The following is a 21,303-nucleotide window of genomic DNA, read 5'->3' on the forward strand; positions in this document are numbered from 1 at the left end:
GTACGCCACCAATCTGGGCATTATTTGAGAGTGGCCAGAAAAAAGCCTCCCCTCAGTAAAGGAGACATGAAAGCCCACCTGGAGTTTGCAACAAAAAAAAAAAAAGCGCCTAAAGGACTCTCCGACTGTGAGAAACAAGATTATGTGGTCTGATGAAACTAAGGTTGAACTTTTTGGCCTCAATTCTAAGGCTGGGTTCACACCCCCTATTTACGGATGTAATTTGGGCTTTTTAACCTCGAATTACATCCGAAACTACGGCTCCAAAGCGTCGGCAAACATCTGCCCATTCATTTGAATGGGTTTTACGATGTACTGTGCCGACGGTCATTTTTTTTACGCGCCGCTGTCAAAAGACGGCACTTAAAAAAGACGCCCGTGTCAAAGAAGTGCCTGTCACTTCTTGGGACGTAATTGGAGCCATTTTCCATTGACTCCATAGAAAAACAGCTCCAATTACCTCCGTAATGGACGCTGCGAAATACGCCTGCACTTGCCATTACGTCTGAAATTCACGACCTGTTTTCTCCTGAAAACAGCTCCGTAATTTCAGCCGTAATGGACGCTGCCGTGTGAACATACCCTAAGCGTCATGTCTGGAGGAAACTAGACACTGCTTATCGCCTGCCTAATACCATCCCTACAGTGAAGCATGGTGGTGGCAGCATCAGGCTGTGGGTGTGTTTTCCAGCGGCTGGGACAGGGAGACTGGCCAGGTTCAAGGGAAAGATGAATGGAGCAAAGTGCAGAGATATTCTTAATGAAAACCTGATTCAGAGTGCTCTGGACCTCAGACTGGGCCGAAGGTTCACCTTCCAACAAGACAGTCCCCAAGTCAAGGTGTGAAAACCTTGTGACATTATACCCAAGAAGACTGGAGGCTGTTATCACTGCTAAAGGTGCTTTAACTAAGTACTGAGTAAAGGGCCTGAATACTTATGTCAATGCAATATTTTAGTTTTACATTTTCAATAAATGAGCAAAAATGACTAACATTCTGATTTCACTTTGTCATTATGGGGTATTGAGTGCAGAATGATGGGGCAAAACTTTTTTTTTTAAAGGCATCACATAACGAAATGGGGAAAATTTGAAAGGTTCTGAAGACTTTCCGAATGCATTGTGTGTGTATATTTAGCCCACTTTCCTAGCTTATAAATTGCTTAGCTTGAGGAATTTTCTAATTATCAGTCAGATGGGTCAAAAGGGGGTCACATGGAAAGAGTGCTCGTACTTGTAGTTTTCTATAACTGTGCATGCAGCATGTAGGGCAGTACACATAGTCCTTACATTTCTGTATTACGTAGCAGTGGATATTGTGTGATCTGCTGTGTGGTGCCTCCATACAGCACCATATTATCCTCTAGAAGCAGAGCTTCTAGTAAAAATAGTATTGAATGTGATAGAACATGCCACAATGTCTCAATATGAAATCAGAGGCACACAGGTACAGCATGGACCATGCATTTTTTAGGGGTGACCTATTACTGATCCGTACAACAAATATTCGTAACACAACTGTGTACATGGGCCCTTAGTCTGGAATCACGTGCAGTTTTTGTGGCAGTTTTTTTAACCAAACACAGGAGAAGATACAAAAGAGAGAAGACATATCAATCTTTCCTTTGTACTTTTCCTAATTTTTGGGACCACTGCTGTGTTTGCCTCAAAAGACTGCCACAAAAACCATATGTGTGTTTCCAGCCTTACATTGATTTCAACAATTGAACACAAGCATGTATGGCCATCTCTTTATTAAATCTAATTGTGGAACCTGTAAGTTGTACCTGGAATATGTCTGCAGTTGGTTTAATGGAAATTTGTCATTAAAATAATCATTAAGGGTAAAAATGTATGAGTTCAAAAATCTTTGGGTCTTTTTCTAAATGTAAATATTTATTTGATTTAAAATCTTACAAAAGTTCCTTAAACTCGCTAAAACAAATGCAATTTAAGCATATTTTACACTTGACCTACTATGCAGTTAATATATTTTTATACCTACTTTTTAGGGTGGAAGTTAAACCCTGTTGTCGGTGCAGTTTACAGTCCTGAATTCTATGCAGGTAAGATTCAATTCAAGTTTTTAGGCTTTTAGCAGAACTAAATATTGTAAATGGACCGTGGATGCTGTTTTATTATAACTATTGATATAGCTTAAAGAGGCTCTGTCACCAGATTTTGCAACCCCTATCTGCTATTGCAGCAGATAGGCGCTGCAATGTAGATTACAGTAACGTTTTTATTTTTAAAAAACGAGCATTTTTGCCCAAGTTATGACCATTTTTGTAGTTATGCAAATGAGGCTTGCAAAAGTCCAAGTGGGTGTGTTTAAAAGTAAAAGTCCAAGTGGGTGTGTATTATGTGCGTACATCGGGGCGTTTTTAATACTTTCACTAGCTGGGCATTCTGATGAGAAGTATCATCCTCTTCTCTTCAGAACGCCCAGCTTCTGACAGTGCAGATCTGTGACGTCACTCACAGGTCCTGCATCGTGACGGCCACATCGGCACCAGAGGCTACAGTTGATTCTGCAGCAGCATCAGCGTTTGCAGGTAAGTCGATCTTACCTGCAAACGCTGATGCTGCTGCAGAATCAACTGTAGCCTCTGGTGCCGATGTGGCCGTCACGATGCAGGACCTGTGAGTGACGTCACAGATCTGCACTGTCAGAAGCTGGGCGTTCTGAAGAGAAGAGGATGATACTTCTCATCAGAATGCCCAGCTAGTGAAAGTATTAAAAACGCCCCGATGTACGCACATAATACACGCCCACTTGGACTTTTACTTTTAAACACACCCACTTGGACTTTTGCAAGCCTCATTTGCATAACTACAAAAATGGTCATAACTTGGCCAAAAATGCTCGTTTTTTTAAAATAAAAATGTTACTGTAATCTACATTGCAGCGCCGATCTGCTGCAATAGCAGATAGGGGTTGCAAAATCTGGTGACAGAGCCTCTTTAAAATCATGCAGAAAAAAAATCACAGGCAAATAGAAGTAGCATTTTCTGCATTCATTAATCCCCATACATTTCTCTCATGTTGGCAGCACGTCTCCCTGTTTACACAGGGAGATCTGCTGCCAACGACGATAATATTTTTTGCTGCATAAACTATACCATCAGCCCATGAACAAGTGTTTACTTGTTCATCGGCTGATCGTTGCCCTGTTTACACGGGGCAATGATCGGAAACGAGCCTTTATATGAACGCTCGTTATCCTGATAATTGGCCCGTGTAAAACTTTTAATTATATTTAATTTCATTTTCTATATCTTAAATACTGCAGGGAAGATTAAATAAGCAAAATATACCAGAATTCTGTTGCAAATTGCACTAAAATAATAGAAAGCATCAAATTTATTGTTTTAGACACTTTTTACACCTACCTCAACAATTTTTCAAGTGTCTAGAAAGAGGAGTCATAAACTGTGCCAAATTAATTAAAGATGTGCGCCATTGGCCCAAAATATTGGTGTATATGTTTGGCATGCCAAATTAGCCATGATGTGGTGGAAAGCAGAGAGCGTCTAACATGCCCAACAATTTTAAGAAAAAACGTGACACTATTTTCGCCCTTTTTCCTTACTCCTAATTGCATGCATCATGCAAGGCTATTGATAAATCTCCCCTTGTATATCATGCACTATTGATAATATAAAGCTCAATACAATGATATTAGAAATGTAATATACATAGAGCACCATGCTTAGCAAAACCTATGTACATCTTGTTTACTGAACTGGAAAGCTATGGACATTTTTCAAGCATAGGCAGCTTTTCCTTTTCCTTTTCTTAACATTGTATGAAAGTCCTGAGTGAGCCGACCATTCTGCCAAATTCTGTATAATTTTTACATCTATGCTCCCAGACTGATTAATGTACACACAGACACAATACAGAGCAGCTTTATTCTCTAAGCCAACCTATAAAATGAATATTTGAAGCATATAAAATGGTACTTTTCATTTTGTTCTTTATGTCTTAAGGCATACTCCTGAATTTGTCAAATGTTCACATGAGTCTATATAATGTTGGTGTGATGTAGTGGGACATCTCTTGATGACTATCAGTGTAACTTGATAAAAGCATTAAACCTGAATTGGCAAAATAGATATTTGTAAAATGGAACTGTAGAGATCATATCATATCAGATGCAAGATCTATAATGCTGCATAACATTTAAATAAGCTTAGAAGAGGATTATGCATTTTCAGAGCTTTAAAAATGTGCAAGCATGGAGGATATCAATTTATGAATGGCAAAATTATTCAGCGCTATCTTTTTATGTGATACAGTGTTATTAAAAGTTTTACAACATAATAGATTTGTTATTACATTGTCCTATTTTAACCCCTTCATGACTGGAGGGCTTTCAATCCTTAAAGGGAACCTGTCACCAGCATTTCACCTATTACACCAGCAATATCTGGTGGAAATGGGTGAAAAATAATTTTTATGTAACCTATAATTATCTTCTAAGTAGGCTCTGTGCCTTTACTATTCCATTTCTTAGTGTTCCTGTGCCATATGATAATGAGCATAAAAGAGTAATATCTTCATTCCTCAAGCCTTTCCAAGTTTACCCCGCCTCCTTACAGTTGATTGACAGCTCCTCGTCTCCCCCCAGTACACAAGAAATCCCTTGTTTACCAATGTCCTGTTCTTGTGCGTGCGCACAACGGGACACTATAGCAGCACATGCACAGTAACTAGATTTGAGGCCCAGACGAAGCAGGAAAGAGTATCAGACCATACACGATGGGCGCATGCGCGCTATCTCAAACAAGATTTTTGAATTCAGGGCAGGCCAGATTTCAGCGGAGGGCGGGCATATGCACAGGAAGGAACAAGACTGACAGATTATTAGGACTATTAGTTACGGTCAGGAGGAGTTTAGGAGAAGGGATAACGTCAATGAACTTTTGACAGCAGCGGCCAGCAAGGGGTGAGTAGAGTTTGATAGGTGAAATTCTTATGACAGGTTCCCTTTAAGACCAAAACAAAAGCTCCACCTTCTCTATTTTTTATTCAGCCAAAACTTTTTTTTTCTTTCACGAATGAAACTTTACTTTGATATCAAATTAGAAATAATACAGTTTAATTTGTAAAGCTATAGTTCTTATACACATGAGTGTATGAGGGATCACACAGATCTCCAGTAAGGTGATAAAGTGTCCATAACAGCACATTGGACAGGGAAGAAAAATATTAACTTGTTGTTTTCCAATTTTTTTTACTGGGGTTCGTGGTAGAATGGAAGACATTATCTCCTCTTTTTTTCTATATTTAAAGTTCACTAGGGATAGTGATTTAATGGCTAGTGATCCCTTGACAGGCAAATACAGGGAATTTTTCCGGCATCCCCTCTATACCCTTCATAATGAAGAATCATAAAAAAAGGTGATGTTTAACAATTGAGTCTCCTTTCTATTAGTGCTATTAGGTATATTTAAGTCATGGATGGGGATCCCCTGCTCGAGTTTACCCTCTATTAGTCAGAGCGGAGAGCAGCTATCAAAGAGCAGCTCTTACTCTGGCAGACATGGTCTCGTCTATGTGCTGTATTATATTTAATTTAAGGGCCCAGCATGGAATACTACATTTTCCATAACTGCTGAGAGCCCCTTAAACTTGAGTTTTCATAGCTGTATTATATTTTTTTAGAGAACAATTAACTTCCAGGACATAAAGAGCAGCAAGATCATATACGAATACCCCATCAAAATGGACGGCAGTGCGTTTAGAGCTAGAGTGGCAGGAAAAAGGCATACATATAGTTCAATATGTGTTTCCAGGTGCCTTTACTGGATGATAACTTTTTAATAAAAGTTATGTAATTTTCTTACACGCTTTGTATTTCTATTCCTCACTGCTTACAAGACCACTGCTTGCTATTTCTGACAGATTACAACAAATATTTACAGATAAATTTGAACTACATTATAAAAGGTATAAAATAAGTAAAGTCTTCAATAGTACAATTTGCAAACCAATTCAAGTAAATGAGAACTAAATCTTCAGCCTGCCGGGATAGAAATCTTCAGAAATTACTTTGTCTTAATGAAAAATAACTCTATGATCCAATCTCATAATTATTGATTTTATTTTCAAGTTTATGCAGAATTAACAACCTAACTTTTAATTGTCTTCCTGTGGAGGGCACAGAGAGTTCACATATTTTGTAAATTAAAATCAATAATTTCAATCTTTCCTTAAGTAATTTTCCTAATTTAGCACATTTTTTCCTAACATTTATTTAGTCTTTTAATTATAAAATGACAAGTTATTGATTTGTTTGTAAAACCACTTGAATGCCTAAGTTCAGTTTTACTTCTAGCACAAGCAAAACATGTGTACCTTCTTTTCTTTTTTTTTTTTAAACATTAACTTTTTATTGTTTAAAGTACATACAGAGAATATACAAGAAATTGTGGCTAACCAAATTCCACCATGTATTGAAGTACAGTATGCATTCTGACATATATCTCCAAATGTACAAAATAAAAGAAACACAAAGTAAATAAAGCAATAAAGATAACAAAGGAAGTAAATACAGCAACATGAGCAGTAAGGTACAATTTACTGTATAGTCTTAGAATAGCTAAAACGGATTACATTTTTATAGCTTATATTTTATTCTTATTTAATAAATCAGATGTGTCAAAATTTACTGATCTCAATTTTACTATGAGATTCCAACCAACTCTCCCATCTATTGAGAAATTGGTGTAGTTTATGTAAACTAGATGCTGTGATCGTCTCATAAAGGCAGTTTAATCCCAGCTAAGGAAGGGGTATCCGGTCTTCTCCATTATTTAGCTATTTTTATCCTTGTGGCTATCAGGGTGTGAATTATTACTGTTAGGCCCTGTTCACACTGAGTATTTTGATGAGTTTTTTGGCGCAAAAACCGCTTCGCAAAACTCGTCAAAAACCGGCCGAAAATGCCTCCCATTGATTTCAATGGGAGGCGGAGGCAGTTTTCTCCCACGAACGGTAAAAACGCCTCACGGGAGAAAGAAGGGACATGCCCTATCTTCGCGCGGTTACGCCTCTGATCTCCCATTGACATCAATGGGAGGCAGAGAAAGCGTATTTCGCTGAGTTTTTTGTCCATAGCACTTAATGGGCGCGAGCGAAATACGCAGAGAAAATCGCGGCAAACGGCGTGCAGGAACGTCAAAATTTGCCTCAAAATCCCAAACAGAATTTTGAGGCAGAATTTTCCTCATGCAAAAAACTCTGTGTGAACACAGCCTTAGGTGGGTTTGGGGAAAGGTATCCAGATCTAGAGATAGTATAGCTTGAGAGGGTGTCAATTCAACTTTAAAATGACATATTTTAGGCAGAAGAGCCCAAACTGCCCTCCATAATGAGTGAATTACATTGCATTCTCACCATACGTGTAGCATGTTTGCCTTTTCTTTTTGACATCTCCAGCATCTATCAGAATAATCTTGATAGATTAATGAAAGTCTGTACGGTGTTAAACACCATCTGTATCTTAATTTCACAGCATTTTCAAAATGATTAACACAATTTGGCATTTTTGGAACCGTTGTCTGAGATGTTTGCCATTGTTTGGAGGTTATTGTTATCCCCAGGTTAGATTCCCATTTTTGCATTTAAGAATAGTTATCATTGTTACATGAATCTGGGAGTATCTGATAACTTTGGGAGAGACCTTGTAAAGGATCTGCCAGACACAGCTTCTGTGTCGACGCCCGTGGTTAATCAGTCTGCACCTGCTCCTAAGTCTGATAGAGTGACTCGATCTGCTACCACTCAGGCTGGTAGGCTCAGGAGTGGGAGAACCTATCACAGCCTGGCCAGACGGTTCTAGCTCCCGCCCTCGGTCTATTTATACCTTCATTTCCTGCTTGTCTCTGCCTGTGATTCTTTCCTGTTTCCTGGCTCTGCTGTTCCTGATATCATTATTGACCTTGCTTCATTTTGACCCTGGCTTTACTGACTACGCTCCTGCTCTGCGTTTGGTACCTTGTACACTCCTGGTTTGACTCGGCTCTTTCACTACTCCTGTTGCTCACAGTGTTGCCATGGGCAACTGCCCCATTTCCCTTAGCTGCTGTGTACCCTTGTCTGTTTGTCTGTCGTGCACATATTGAGCGTAGGGACCGTCGCCCAGTTGTACGCCGTCGCCTAGGACGGGCCGTGCAAGTAGGCAGGGACTGAGTGGCGGGTAGATTAGGGCTCACCTGTCTCTCTCCCTACCCCAACATTACAGACCTCTAATACCTTTGCTTGGGTTAGTGAGTTAGTTTGAGTACCTTGGAATTGTTGGAGATAACAGGGAATTTCCATTTTGAAATAGCTGATCTAACCTTATAATATTTAAATATATCCCTATCTGAAATAGTATATTTATGTTTTAATGCCTCAAATAAAATTTGACCCAATTAATCAAATAAATCACCCACAGTAGTTATTCCATTTGTAATCCATGAGGATAACGTAATATTTTGATTACCTATTTCTAGGACTCTTATGGGAATAGTAGACAATGTAATATTTATTAAAAGTTTTTTTGGAAGCTATCAGGTTGCACATTTTTAAAAAGCTTTAATTGTGTCAGGTAACTTAATGTCACTAATTTTAAATAATACTGTGGCGTGTGTATATATATATATATATATATATATATATATATATATATATATATATATATATATATATATATATATATATATGCAATCAAACTACCAGAAGTGACTAAATAGTTTTCAATGTTTACCCAGTGTTTGTCTATATCATTTATCCGAATGGTCCTCAATTGGTCAAAAATACAGGCTCTATAGTATTGGACTATTGAAGGACAAACTAGTCCACCTGAGCCGAAGGGTTGGAATAATATTTCTGCTTGTACTCGTGGTTTTTTGTTTTTGCAAATATATGACTATAACGCTGAATGTAGTTCCTTCAACATTTTAATGGGAATATGAATTGGCATATTACGAAATAAGTATAATATTTGTGGAAGTATTAACATCGTAAAAGTAGCAATCCTGCCAAGCCATGATATTTCATGGGGATTGTATCTTCAAAGATCCATTTACATTTTTTGAAGTAGCATTTTATAATTAATTGACAAGATGTTGTTGGATGGAAAAGTAAATTTAATACCGAAGTACGTCAAAGAGGTTACATCCCATTAAAATAAATATCTAGACATTAAGGGGTCAAGTGAACTAGTGTTTACTCCCATATTTAACACTTGGCATTTGGCTTTGTTCAATCTATATTATGAGATATTGCTGAATGTGTTAATAATATGCATCACTGAAGGTAGGGATTTGTTAGGATTGGTATTGGTAAGTATTAAAATTATATCATCTGCGAATAGTCCAATTTTATGATTGGATCGACCTATGTCTATTCCTAATATTTTCAAGGAAGTGCGTATATACTCTGCTAGTGGCTCTATGAATAAAGCAAAAATTAAGGGAGACAGGGGGTATCCCTGTCGGGTACCATTAGTGATTGTGAATTTATTGGAAAGAAAACCTGAGGTATAAATTTGGGCCGACAAGACCAAATTTTAATAATACCTCCGGTAGATAACCCCCATGTACCCTATCGAATGCCTTCTCCGCGTCCAACGGGAGGAGGAAAGAAGGCGTTTGGCAAGTCTCTGCCACTATCTAATGTCTGCCTGGGTTTAACAAATCCTGTTTGATCATTTCTAATTAGAGAAGGGACTGTATTGGAAAGTCTTTTGGCTATTAGCTTGGCATATATTTTTAAATCCGAGTTTAGTAATGAAATAGGACGAAAATTGCTGGGCCTACCTGGATTTTTCCTGGTTTAGGTAAAGTAGCTATAACAACCTGCAGCATTTCTTCTGGAATATATTTCCCCTCTATAATAGAGGTAAAGGTATTTAGTAGATGGGGGGATAGTAGGACACTAAAGGTTTTAAAATATTAATTAGTAAACCTATCAGGTCCATGTGATTTGTTGTTTTTAAGAGACCTTACTACTTCTAGTATCTGTATCATACTTATTGGAGCTTTGAGACTGTCTAATTTTTCTTTAGAAATGGTAGGAAGTGTTACATGGGACATAATGTCTTAAAGAGGCTCTGTCACCAGATTATTAAATCCCTATCTCCTATTGAATGTGATTGGCGCTGCACTGTAGATAATAGCAAAGTTTTTTTTTTTTTTAAACGATAATTTTTGCCCAAGTTATGAGCAAATTTATATTTATGCAAATTAGCTTTTCAATGGGCAACTGGGCGTGTTTTCTTGTTTTACCAGCTGGGCGTGTATTGTGTTTTTACCAACTGGGCGTTGTGAATAGAAGTGTATGATGCTGACAAATCAGCATCATACACTTCTCATCGTTCCCACCCAGCTTCTTTCACTGCAGACACACAGCGTGACGTCACCCACAGGTCCTTCAACCTTGGCGTCGGACAAAGAAGATACATCGGCTCCAGGCGTCCAAAAGGTTAATATGGTCGTCTCTATGAGTTTGCTATGCTTACCTGCACATGGAGATGCTGCAGCTGATTCAACTATACCCTCTGACGCCTGGAGCTGATGTGTCTTCTCTCTTCCGATGCCAAGGTTGAAGGACCTGTGGGTGACGTCACACTGTGTTTCTGCAGTGAAAGAAGCTGGGTGGGAATGATGAGGTCATCCACAGGTCCTTCAACCTTGGCGTCGGAAGAGAGAAGACACATCAGCCCCAGGCGTCAGAGGGTATAGTTGAATCAGCTGCAGCATCTCCATGTGCAGGTAAGCATAGCAAACTCCCTAGAGACAAGCATATTAACCTTTTGGACGCCTGGAGCCGATGTATCTTCTTTGTCCGACGCCAAGGTTGAAGGACCTGTGGGTGACGTCACACTGTGTGTCTGCAGTGAAAGAAGCTGGGTGGGAGCGATGACAAGTGTATGATGCTGATTTGTCAGCGTCATACACTTCTATTCACAACGCACAGTTGGTAAAAACACAATACACGCCCAGTTGGTAAAAACACAATACACGCCCAGTTGGTAAAACGAGAAAACACGCCCAGTTGTCCATTGAAAAGCTCATTTGCATAAATATAAAATTGCTCATAACTTGGGCAAAAATTATCGTTTTCAAAAATAAAAAACACTTTGCTGTTATCTACATTGCAGCGCCGATCACATTCAATAGGCGATAGGGATTTGATAACCTGGTGACAGAGCCTCTTTAATTCAGGGATGGGCTAAGGAGTACCACTGACGTTTTTAAGTTATATAGTCTGCCATAGTACTTAGCAAAACTGTTTGCAATATCTTTGAGGTTTATTATTATTTTGATCATAAATAAAAGGATTTTTTTGCCTAGTTGCTTTAGCTTTTATTTAACATGTGTACCTTCTAATAAGTATTTTAAATTACCATTACAACTGTATTAATCTAGAATTATGAATCATGTTTTATCACAATCCTCATCGCAACCTGAAGAATGCACTTCAGTTATATAAAAATAAATATTCTGTTACATAAAATGTAGCACTTTATTTTATTAGTGGTGTTATTATAAATACAACTTCCATGGCTTCATTAAAAATAGGATATGTACAGAAAATCTAATTGTTCACTTCAGTATATGATGTATCCCCTAATTTATAAAGACATTTTATGTACATATTCCTTCAACCAGAACTCTAAGCCCCTTGATTGAAGTTCCAATTTGTCCTGAATTTATTAATGCAGAACACAATAAGGTCTTATGCATACTATGGCTATGCGTATTATGGCTTTGTGAAAGTCCAGAGTTAAACATAGCCATAATAGCACCTATAGAAATCTATGGGCCCCTGAACCTTCATATATGTCTGATTTCATACAGAGACATACATAAATATTTCTCCCAAATTTATACAAAATCTGTGAAGTTTTTTTTTTTGCCCATGTAACGAGTTATGGTGGTATTTTTCCTTATAATAATTGATTCTAGGGGACAATACATCTGTAATATGGGACCACATGGAAGTCACTATTGAGACACACTGAGTGGCTTCTGCTCTGTAATATGGAACTGTATAGACTCTGTGTGCTGCAGTATAGCCTCTGTGCACACGGCTTTGCCTTGTACAAAAGATCTTAGGGACATAAAATAATACAAATCTTCGTTAAGCTGCAACAAACAGGCAGATGCATGACTTTGATTTCTTCTGCCTGCCCCTCTATTTCACAATGCTAACATCTAATTATAGGGCTTAGAACCATCTGCAAAGTTAGTTAAGGCCACCTTATGGGAAATGTAGGGAAATGCTAGTGTAAAGTAATGCTGACATCCATCACCATGACTATTGATGCAAATGAAGTAAAAAGTCAGGGTCTTTTTTTAAAACTGACTTTAACTGGGTTTTCCAAATTATTAAAAAAATTGGCCACGGTAGGAGGGATGCAAAAAAAAAAAAAAAGACCCATTGCTCAACTCACGAATCCACGTCGTTCCAAGCACTGACCTCCTGTGCCATATACCCACTGAAACCAGTGATTGGCTGCAGTGATCACGTGGGTATATTGGTAAGTCATCGCTGTAGCTATGTCAAAACAGCGGAGGGAAGGAACGGAGTGGCGGTGCTTGAACGACGGGGATCCGTGAGTTGAGCAATGGCTCTTTTTTTTTTTACATTCCTTCTACATTGGCCAAATTTTTAAATAACTCGGAAAACCCTTTTAATTAAAGTTTTTTTGGGGAAAAAAATTGATGGCATAGCCATACAATATATTCAGTGGCACAACTAGTAAGCAAAGGGGCCACATCAATAGGTAATGAGAAGTGTCTCTTTTGGGTTTTTCCCTGAAATAGTGCCAATGCTGACTTGAATGGAGCGATATTAACATTTTCTGCACAGCACATACAGTAGTTCGAGCAATGCTATTTTAGGGAAAAAAAAACTGGAGGCCATGGCCCCTTTAGTCTTAGCCCCTTAATGACTAGGCCTGAAAAGGTCTTACAGCTACATTTTTTTTGTGATAACTTTTTTATTTTTTTATTGACGTGGCTGTGTGAGGCCTTGTTTTCTGTGGGAAAGTTTGTAGCTTTTTTTTTTTGCGTGGTTTGGGGGTAGATATATAATAACTTTTTTTGCCTTTTCTATTTTTTATTGCATTCTATTTTTACTTTATACGTGTCACTATGTCACAGGTTTCTGTTTGGGCAACACATAGTGTACCCCAACAGCAGGCTTATGAAACAGACAGCCCTGGGGTACTTGTTTGGTCCCCAGGACTAACTGCAGAGGGTTCTCCCAGTCTCCAATCACGTCACCGGGTTTCCGATGATGCGTTAAAAGAGGGGAGTCCCCTTTGATCATGCTACGGTCACATACCAGAGTGATAAATGGGTTGAGGAGCTGGGGTCTGAGTTTTTTCCAATCCCAGCTATATTCAGGAGGCTGCTTTAAGTTCAGTATCTGCTAGTTACAGCTCTTGCTTAGAGGATGAGTGCTCATATGTAGCTTCTACAGCGAGGTAAAAATCTCACTGTAGACTGGGGACCTGCACCGTCCACTATCAACAGCAGGCGGTCACTAAGAAGTTAGAATTAATAGGAGTCCCAATGGTTGGAGCCCACTAGGATGTGTCATCAATTTATCTGGTGGGAAAACCCCATTCAATAAAAAATAAAAAATTATTATTCTGATTGTTTTTTTTATTAATTAACATACATTTCAGAGTTCTAATGGTTGAAATAAGTGGAAGGCTTAAACATTTTTTTTAAGGACTGTTTAAAATTTGTTATAAGCAGTAATATGGAGGAAATGAAGGTGATTTTGTTAAAGGGATTCTAAATCTTTTATTAATAGTCTTCATTTAACAAATTTTTTAAATATACAAAATTGCAACTGGGCATGAAAAGAGAACTATAGTTACACCATATAGGTGTGGGAATTGTACATTTATGTATGTAACCCTGGTCCATATGGATAAGACACAATCATAAAAACCTTAATGTCAAATTTAGAGCATGCTTTATCAATTTACAGCCGTAAATAACCACATTAACTGTGGTTGTAGTTGCTTCTACTTGAAATTAAGACATGGAATAATTTTCATATTTAGCAAGTTTAATGCCATATTCATCCAATTACAGATATTAATTGCCTTATAATTAGACTTAATTAGACATTTATTGATATTTTTGTTGAAAAGACCCTAAGGCAAGTGTGTTGACATCAGAGACAGAGCAGAATAAGTGGGTATGGTTATGTGTATAGTTCTGATGAATTCACTGCCCATCCACACCTGTACGGCATCCATCTCCTTGTGTAAAGAGAATTCATTGTTTTCTTTGAATTAAGCAGTGTTTTACAATAGCTTTTTACAGTAGTGTCCCTTTAATAAGATGAGGTTACTGTAATGTTATTTAATTGTAACAAGATTTTTGTCAGCACTTCGCATTGTGATGCTCCGGAAATATAACTTACACTAGTTAGTACACAATCATCTGTGCACACAAGGTCATCTGTACTGTGATATAAACTATATTCATCAACTTCCCAACTTGTTTAATATTACAGTTGTCTCTTGAATTATAGCTCAAATTCTTATCATTACTCCTACTCTTTTATATTTATCTGCAACGTGGGAGTTTCAATGATAAATTTTGATCCATTTAGAAACTTGGGGAGTTAAATGACTGAAGTTAGCATCATATACAATACCTGCAAATTCTCTCTCAAGCAGATAAACTTTCAACATCTTTCATAGCTCTACCTGATTGATGAATACGAATGGCCCCTGAGTCAAATACACATGTAATAGGTAAAATGTATTATCATAGACTCTTTGATGTTAGGTTGGAAACATGCCTGCCAAGAATCTTGCCAAGAAGTCTGTTTCCCAAAGAGAGAGATGTAGTAGCCCTATTACAGTTTGTGGTAGCCCTGAACATTGTCTAATAGAGGAAAAACTTGAATGAGATAACCTTCTCTATTAACAATGAATTCCCTAATGGAGTATTTGAAAATTGGTTGTCCAAATCAGATGTCCCTAACTAAGATACAGGTAGTTTAATTAACCAAAACACATACAGTAGACATCTACTCTATTTTACAAACTATGTCAGGTTTCAGAATTTGTATAGATACAGGTTGAAAAAGACAAATGCAAATCAAAATTTCTCGTTATTTGGTCCAGACAAAACAACAGATTGTATAAGTAGTGAACCTGAAAAACCCTGTGCAGCTGTAGTAACTTTTATATCTTCCACAAGTTGAGCTGGTGATGTCTAATAAACATTATTATGCAAGCAAAAACAGTAATTATAAGGCATTGATCATGATTGATCAGTGCTATAGTCTTGGTTTATATTGAGAGCTGAGAAATGGTAATCTGTATAAACATTCAAGCCCTTTTTTCCAGAAGTCATTCTTCCAAAGTTGGCTTTTGTTTTAATGAGAAGCTCTCTTTTACTGGCTATGTAAATGATGAAAAAATGGCCACTTTGGAAATAAAAATGATATATCTACAGGGAAAGTGTTGATTTAAAGCACCTTTAATCTTCATAAATAAGTAAGAAAACAGAAGGTTACACAAAGCTGTCAAGATAGGACTGATAAATGGCAAATTCACCTGTTCCTCAATTGCCAGTGAAGACACATGCTGCAAGGCTTAACCACATTGTATATCATATCTGCCAACTCATTTCTGTGATTAAATATTCCGTCAGTGAGAGCTGTAAGGCGGTAAAGCTTAACAAGATTCATAAGATGCGCCACTTGAATACACATAACTCACTTCCGTGGATGGAGAGCACCCCGCATGCAAAAGAAAATTAGAATTGTGTTAAATTACTTCAGAAGACAAGATCAGAAGAGATAGGAAGGAAAGATCCCCTAATGCAATGCAAATCTAAGATATGGTTATGTCCTGACAACTTGAAGCAGATAATTAAAGTCAAAACTAAAGAAACACATTGTAAATCAAATACAAAACCTTTTAGGTTAATAGTTGAGCTGAGGTATCTGCTGTATTATTGTTGCTTTATATAATTTTGCCTTTTTCATCTCATTTTTCAAGTGCAGTTTCAAAAATTCTGCATTCTTGACACATTGCAAACAAGAGTTCTAAATAAATAGTAGTTATGTCATGACCTCAAATACTTACATAACCTTTATATGTATATACTATATTAATATTGTGTAATTTCAAATGTGCCATAACTGTAATATATATTCTATATGGTGCTAGGAAATTCTTGTTTACATATGGTTCACATATGGAATTGGGATACATATAAAGAAATCCCAGTGTGCACCTTACCTTCAGACATGTGTAAATATTGTGTGTGTGTATATATATATATATATATATATATATATACACTCTGGTTGTATATTACATCATTAGGCCATTAGTCCTACTTTTTGTCCTAAACGTTTAGAACCCTTTGCACTTTCTAATGTGTAGATGGTATAACTTACAATTTATACAAGCAGCATATAGCAGTCTGTTCAATTATCTCCAGCAACAACAGAAAACATAAGTATACAAATCATATTTTAAAGAATTCCTTTAATTAAACTCTGCGTTAAAGGGGTTGTCTGGGATTACAAAGAAAAAAGGAGACTGTTTTTCTCCTCAGAAATAGCACCACTCTTGTCCATGGACTATGTCTGGTATTGCAATTCAACCCGATACAAGTTATTTCTTCGAATCCTGGGCAACTCTTTTAAATGCCACAGTAATATATTATTTTAGTGTTCATTATCTTTCTATAATACAAATATTTCTAGATGTAATGGTCGTGAAAACCTTAAAAACAATTACCTAGTAGTGGCAAGTGAAAATCAAGTGGCTATGTTTTAGAAACCTTGAAAATGTCTTACCACCCAACCCAGTGGTAGGAACCTTTTCCCAATATGTATACTCTTGAAGGTAATTCAGTCACGTTAATCTAGTCAGATAACAGCATGAACCTCAGGAGTTAAAGAGAATTTATCACCAGGTTTATGCTGCCCTTTATGAGGTAAGCATAAAGAGGTGCCAGAGACCCTGATACCAGCGGTGTATAACATACCTTGTAATATTCTGTAGTTGTTATAAAATCCTTCTTTATCCCCTGCAAGAGCCAGGCCTGGAGTCCTTTCAATGATGCGCTCGCGCTCTGGAATTCTCAATATTAATTCACAAGATGGGGAGAAAGCCGTCAATCAGCGGCCGGTGGGTGGGGCTACCCGCAGATCATGATTACGAGCTGCTGAAGAGAGAGTTTTTTACAAAAACTACTAAACGCTGAAAATTAAGTAATACAGTGTAGGAGTCAGGGTCTCTAGCACTGCTTCATGCTGCCCTCAGATAGGCAGCATAAACCCTTTAATATTGAGGCCTAAAAATTTCAGTCACCCACCTTAATCAACATAATCCAGACACCTCAGTTCTAACTCCAGAAAGACTTTTACTCCTTTGTATATAAAGAAGGGGTTGTTGATCTGATTCTTTTCATGGGTGTCCAGTCAACTCCCTTTATCGGCTCAATTTATTATTTACACTTTTAATTTGACTCTAAAGGTACTATTACACTGCCCAAAATGGGCCATGTAAACGAGAGCCTATCAACGAGACGGTTCATTGATCGGCGCTCGTTTGCTCCTTTCACACGGAGCAATGATTGTATATTTATAGTGACAAGCACTCGTTACTCCGATAGCTTGTCCCCATGCATTTCCATTATGTTGGCAGCGCATATCCCTGATTACACAGGTAGATGTGCTGCCAACAAAGATGATTTTTACTTCTGCATAAAAGAGCAGATCAGCTGATGAAAGAGCGTTTGCCCGATTATTTGCCCGTGTAATAAGGTCTTTTGGCATCCATGAAACATTCATCAAATAAAAGTAAATTAATTGAAGCAATAATTATTCCTGGCACTACGTAATAACAAAGGGAGAGCTTGAAAAGAAGGCAACAGTATTGTAAATGGGTATTGCAGTTATGTAATAACATCAGGATATTAGCACAATAACATAGTCATACTATACATTTTTATAATACCTCACTGTTAATATCCACACAATTGTGAATTCATTGCACATGATGGTTGGGGAGAAGCCCTGGTATAGATTTTACCTTGTCCTGGAGCTTTACACTACGACAGAGCTTTAGCCCATGATTTAGTGGTTTTATTTTATGTGTAGTATATTTTTATCATGAATTAAGCTGTCCTAAAAGCATCCTGCCGTAAGTAGATTTCGGAAAAGGACAGGTCTAATAAACCAGTAACAAGTTCAAGAAGCACTCTTAAATTTCATGTATGCCTATTTGCATTTTAATGGAAAACTTAAGCAATTCTGGTTCAATACGTTGTCCCTTTCTACATGCTGGTTTTCAGGAGAGAATTGATTGTTTCAGGAGGTAGAAGTACTGATCCCTTCTCTCTCAGGATGTAAATGTGATTTCTAGCTATTTAAGATTAGTTGCTAAACAAAGAAATATTACAGTTAGTTAGTCAACCCTTTTTGGGAAGAGGAAAGCACTTTTCATGAGAGATTAATGCAAATGCTGTAAATTTGTGAAAGAAAAAAACATTTGATGCATAGGGAAAAACATGTGCCTGTATTTTATAGTTGTAATGCAAGGTAGAAGTCAAGCCATATGCCACAGCAGATCAACATGAATACACATTAGACAGTATGTCACGGTCTGTGGGTATGTGGACCCACTAGGCCACACCGCCGTAGCGGGGAGGCAGCTGGCCAAACAACAGAGCACCCAATCAATACAAAGTCCAGCACAAGGGTACCTGAATAGTCCAGACTGTGGCAGAGGCTTTAGCATGGATGGGGCTGGATGTGGCGGATGACAGCAGGTGCAGCAGGTTGCGCCAGACGTGGCGGATGACAGTAGTTGCGGCAGGTTGTGGCAGACAGCAGTAGGTGCTGCAGGACTTGACTCCAACACTAGACAGGCTCAGGAACAAAACACGGCATGGGATACAGGTAGCAGGGCACGGGAACACTGGGAACAGGATAACACTGTGGGAAAATTTGCAAAGACTAACATGGGAATAACTAACAACACTCAGACAGAAAGGTGGGGGGCAGGGAACCTTAAATAGTGCAGAGAGATTGAGGCTAATTTAAAATATAATTTATATCTGCACGCTGGCCCATTAAGGCCGGGCACGAGCGTGCGCGTGCACCCTACTGGACAGTGCCGAGCAAAGCGGAAGTGAGTGTTGGCGTCTCCTAGGGAGAAGATGCCGGCCAGCACTCACCGATCCATGGCCACTGAGGGGTAGTAGGAACGGCGGTCCGTGGCCATGGACGCTACACAGTACAAGAGCTGCTATCTTCTTTTCTATTGTCCCTTTGTCACCTGCAGCTACTGGGTGCACTCTTCTACACTTCTGATGATCAGTAGCTACATGTAAAAATGAGAGTAGCAAGATGAACTGTAACTTTAGCCTGTCCTGTCTTATGTATATTACTGCTATTTAGTCCCCATTTATATTATCACTGCCTTAATGAACGATTATAATTGAAATTTATTATAGTCATCAGTACTAAAAATGGGCTAGATAGCCAAAAAGAACTGTATAAGACGAAAGCAGGTGAACCAGTAGGGAAACGCTGGTGGATACTACAGTTGTCCGTGTGTATCCACACTTGCGTATAAAATAGAGGTCCCTTTACGTTATATTATAAACCTGCCACTAAAGCTGTGTCCCTATAGCTGTGTCTACAAGCAGGCCTGCCCCACCACAGGGCTTTGTCCTGTGACTGTCCAGTCTGTTTTAATGTGCTGCTACTACTACTACCACCCTTGCTGTCCGTTGGCTACCTCTACTACCACCAATACACCTCCACTGCCGTCTGCTACAAGCAGGCCTGCCCCACCACAGGGCTTTATCCTGTGACTGTCCAGTCTGTTTTAATGTGCTGCTACTACTACTACCACCCTTGCTGTCTGTTGGCTACCTCTACTACCACCAATACACCTCCAATGCCGTCTGCTACAAGCAGGCCTGGAGGGCTTGTGAAAAGCCATTGCTTGTTGCTTTTACATCCATGTATGGATGAACCCCGGCAGGCATCTGCCAATAAAAAGGGTACATTTTTGGCTTGCACTCAAAAGCCATTGCTTGTTGCTTTTACATCCATGTATGGATGAACCCCGACAGGCATCTGCCACCATAAAGGGTAAATTTTTTGAGGGCTTGTCAAAAGCCATTGCTTCTTCTTTTACCACCTTATATGTATGAACCCTGGCAGGCATCTGCCGCCAAAAATGGTTAATTTTTGTACCTTTTTTAACAATGCATTAAGCATACAACATGCACAAGTGCAGTGGTTTCTGTTAGTTATCACCGTGTCCCATCCGTTTTCCTATAGCCATACATGTTGGCGTAACTTTGACACTAACTTTGCCTTAAAGACAGCTCAAAAGTACTTGGATACACTCATGGGTGACCTAAGAGTGTTATACAGGGCTTCTAGGGATTTTAAACAGTGATATACACGATTTTTAGGGGCTTCCTTGAATTACAGGTTCGGTCAGAATCAAACTTTTTCATGAAATTCGGCGAAGCAGCCGAACCGAACTTTTCATAAGTTCGCTCATCTCTAATTCTGGCGTTTACAATTTTTTTTTTTTACGGCGTTCACCGTGCGGGTTAAATAATGATATATTGTAATAGTTCAGACTTTTATATTAATTATGTTTATTTATTTTTTTAATATGCTCTACGGGGAAAATGTCAAAAGGTTTTTTTTTTTAACTTTAATTATTTTTTTTTTACACAAAAAAAACAACTTTATTTAACTCCTTTTTACTTTTTTTTTATTAGTCTCCCTAGGGGACTTCAACCAGCGATCGTTAGATCGCTTGCAGGATATACTGCAATACTAATGTATTGCAGTATATCGTGATTCTGACAGTCATCTATTAAGCCCTGCCGGAGGCAGGGCTTAATAGGTGTACAAAGATGGCGGACCTGGGGGCGTTCATTAAGCCCCCGGCAACTATAGCAACCATCGCCCCCCTCCCGCGATTGCGTTGCGGGGGGCGCGATGAGCTGTTAGAGGGGGTTGCCCCCCTCTTTCTGATGATTTAAATGCTGCGGTCGGTATTGACTCGAGCGCGATGCTGCTAGTTACTCAGAAGTGTCGGCTGTAACATACAGCCGACACCGGCATCGTGTAGGGCGAGCTCAATGCGTGAGCCTGCTCCATACTTCCCCTACCCGACTTTGGCGTATGGATACGTCAAATGTCGGGAAGGGGTTAATCCAACATATTTTCCCGCAGTCCCAGCATTTTCATTTTATATACCAACCTTTTAT

The 21,303-nt window shown here is 38.5% G+C and overlaps 1 protein-coding gene across 6 annotated transcripts in view; it reads left to right on the forward strand.

The window, feature by feature from the left end:
- The window catches only part of RBFOX1 (RNA binding fox-1 homolog 1), a 602,126-nt gene that overhangs the window by 460,531 nt on the left and 120,292 nt on the right, over positions 1–21,303 (forward strand). For all 6 annotated transcript variants that reach the window (XM_075830075.1, XM_075830077.1, XM_075830076.1 and 3 more), the window contains exon 7: positions 2,013–2,066. In XM_075830075.1, coding sequence (XP_075686190.1) covers positions 2,013–2,066 — 54 coding nt within the window. The remainder of the gene's footprint in view (positions 1–2,012; positions 2,067–21,303) is intronic.

The sequence above is a fragment of the Rhinoderma darwinii genome, chromosome 6 (assembly GCF_050947455.1).
Source record: "Rhinoderma darwinii isolate aRhiDar2 chromosome 6, aRhiDar2.hap1, whole genome shotgun sequence".
NCBI classification, from domain to species: Eukaryota; Metazoa; Chordata; class Amphibia; order Anura; family Rhinodermatidae; genus Rhinoderma; species Rhinoderma darwinii.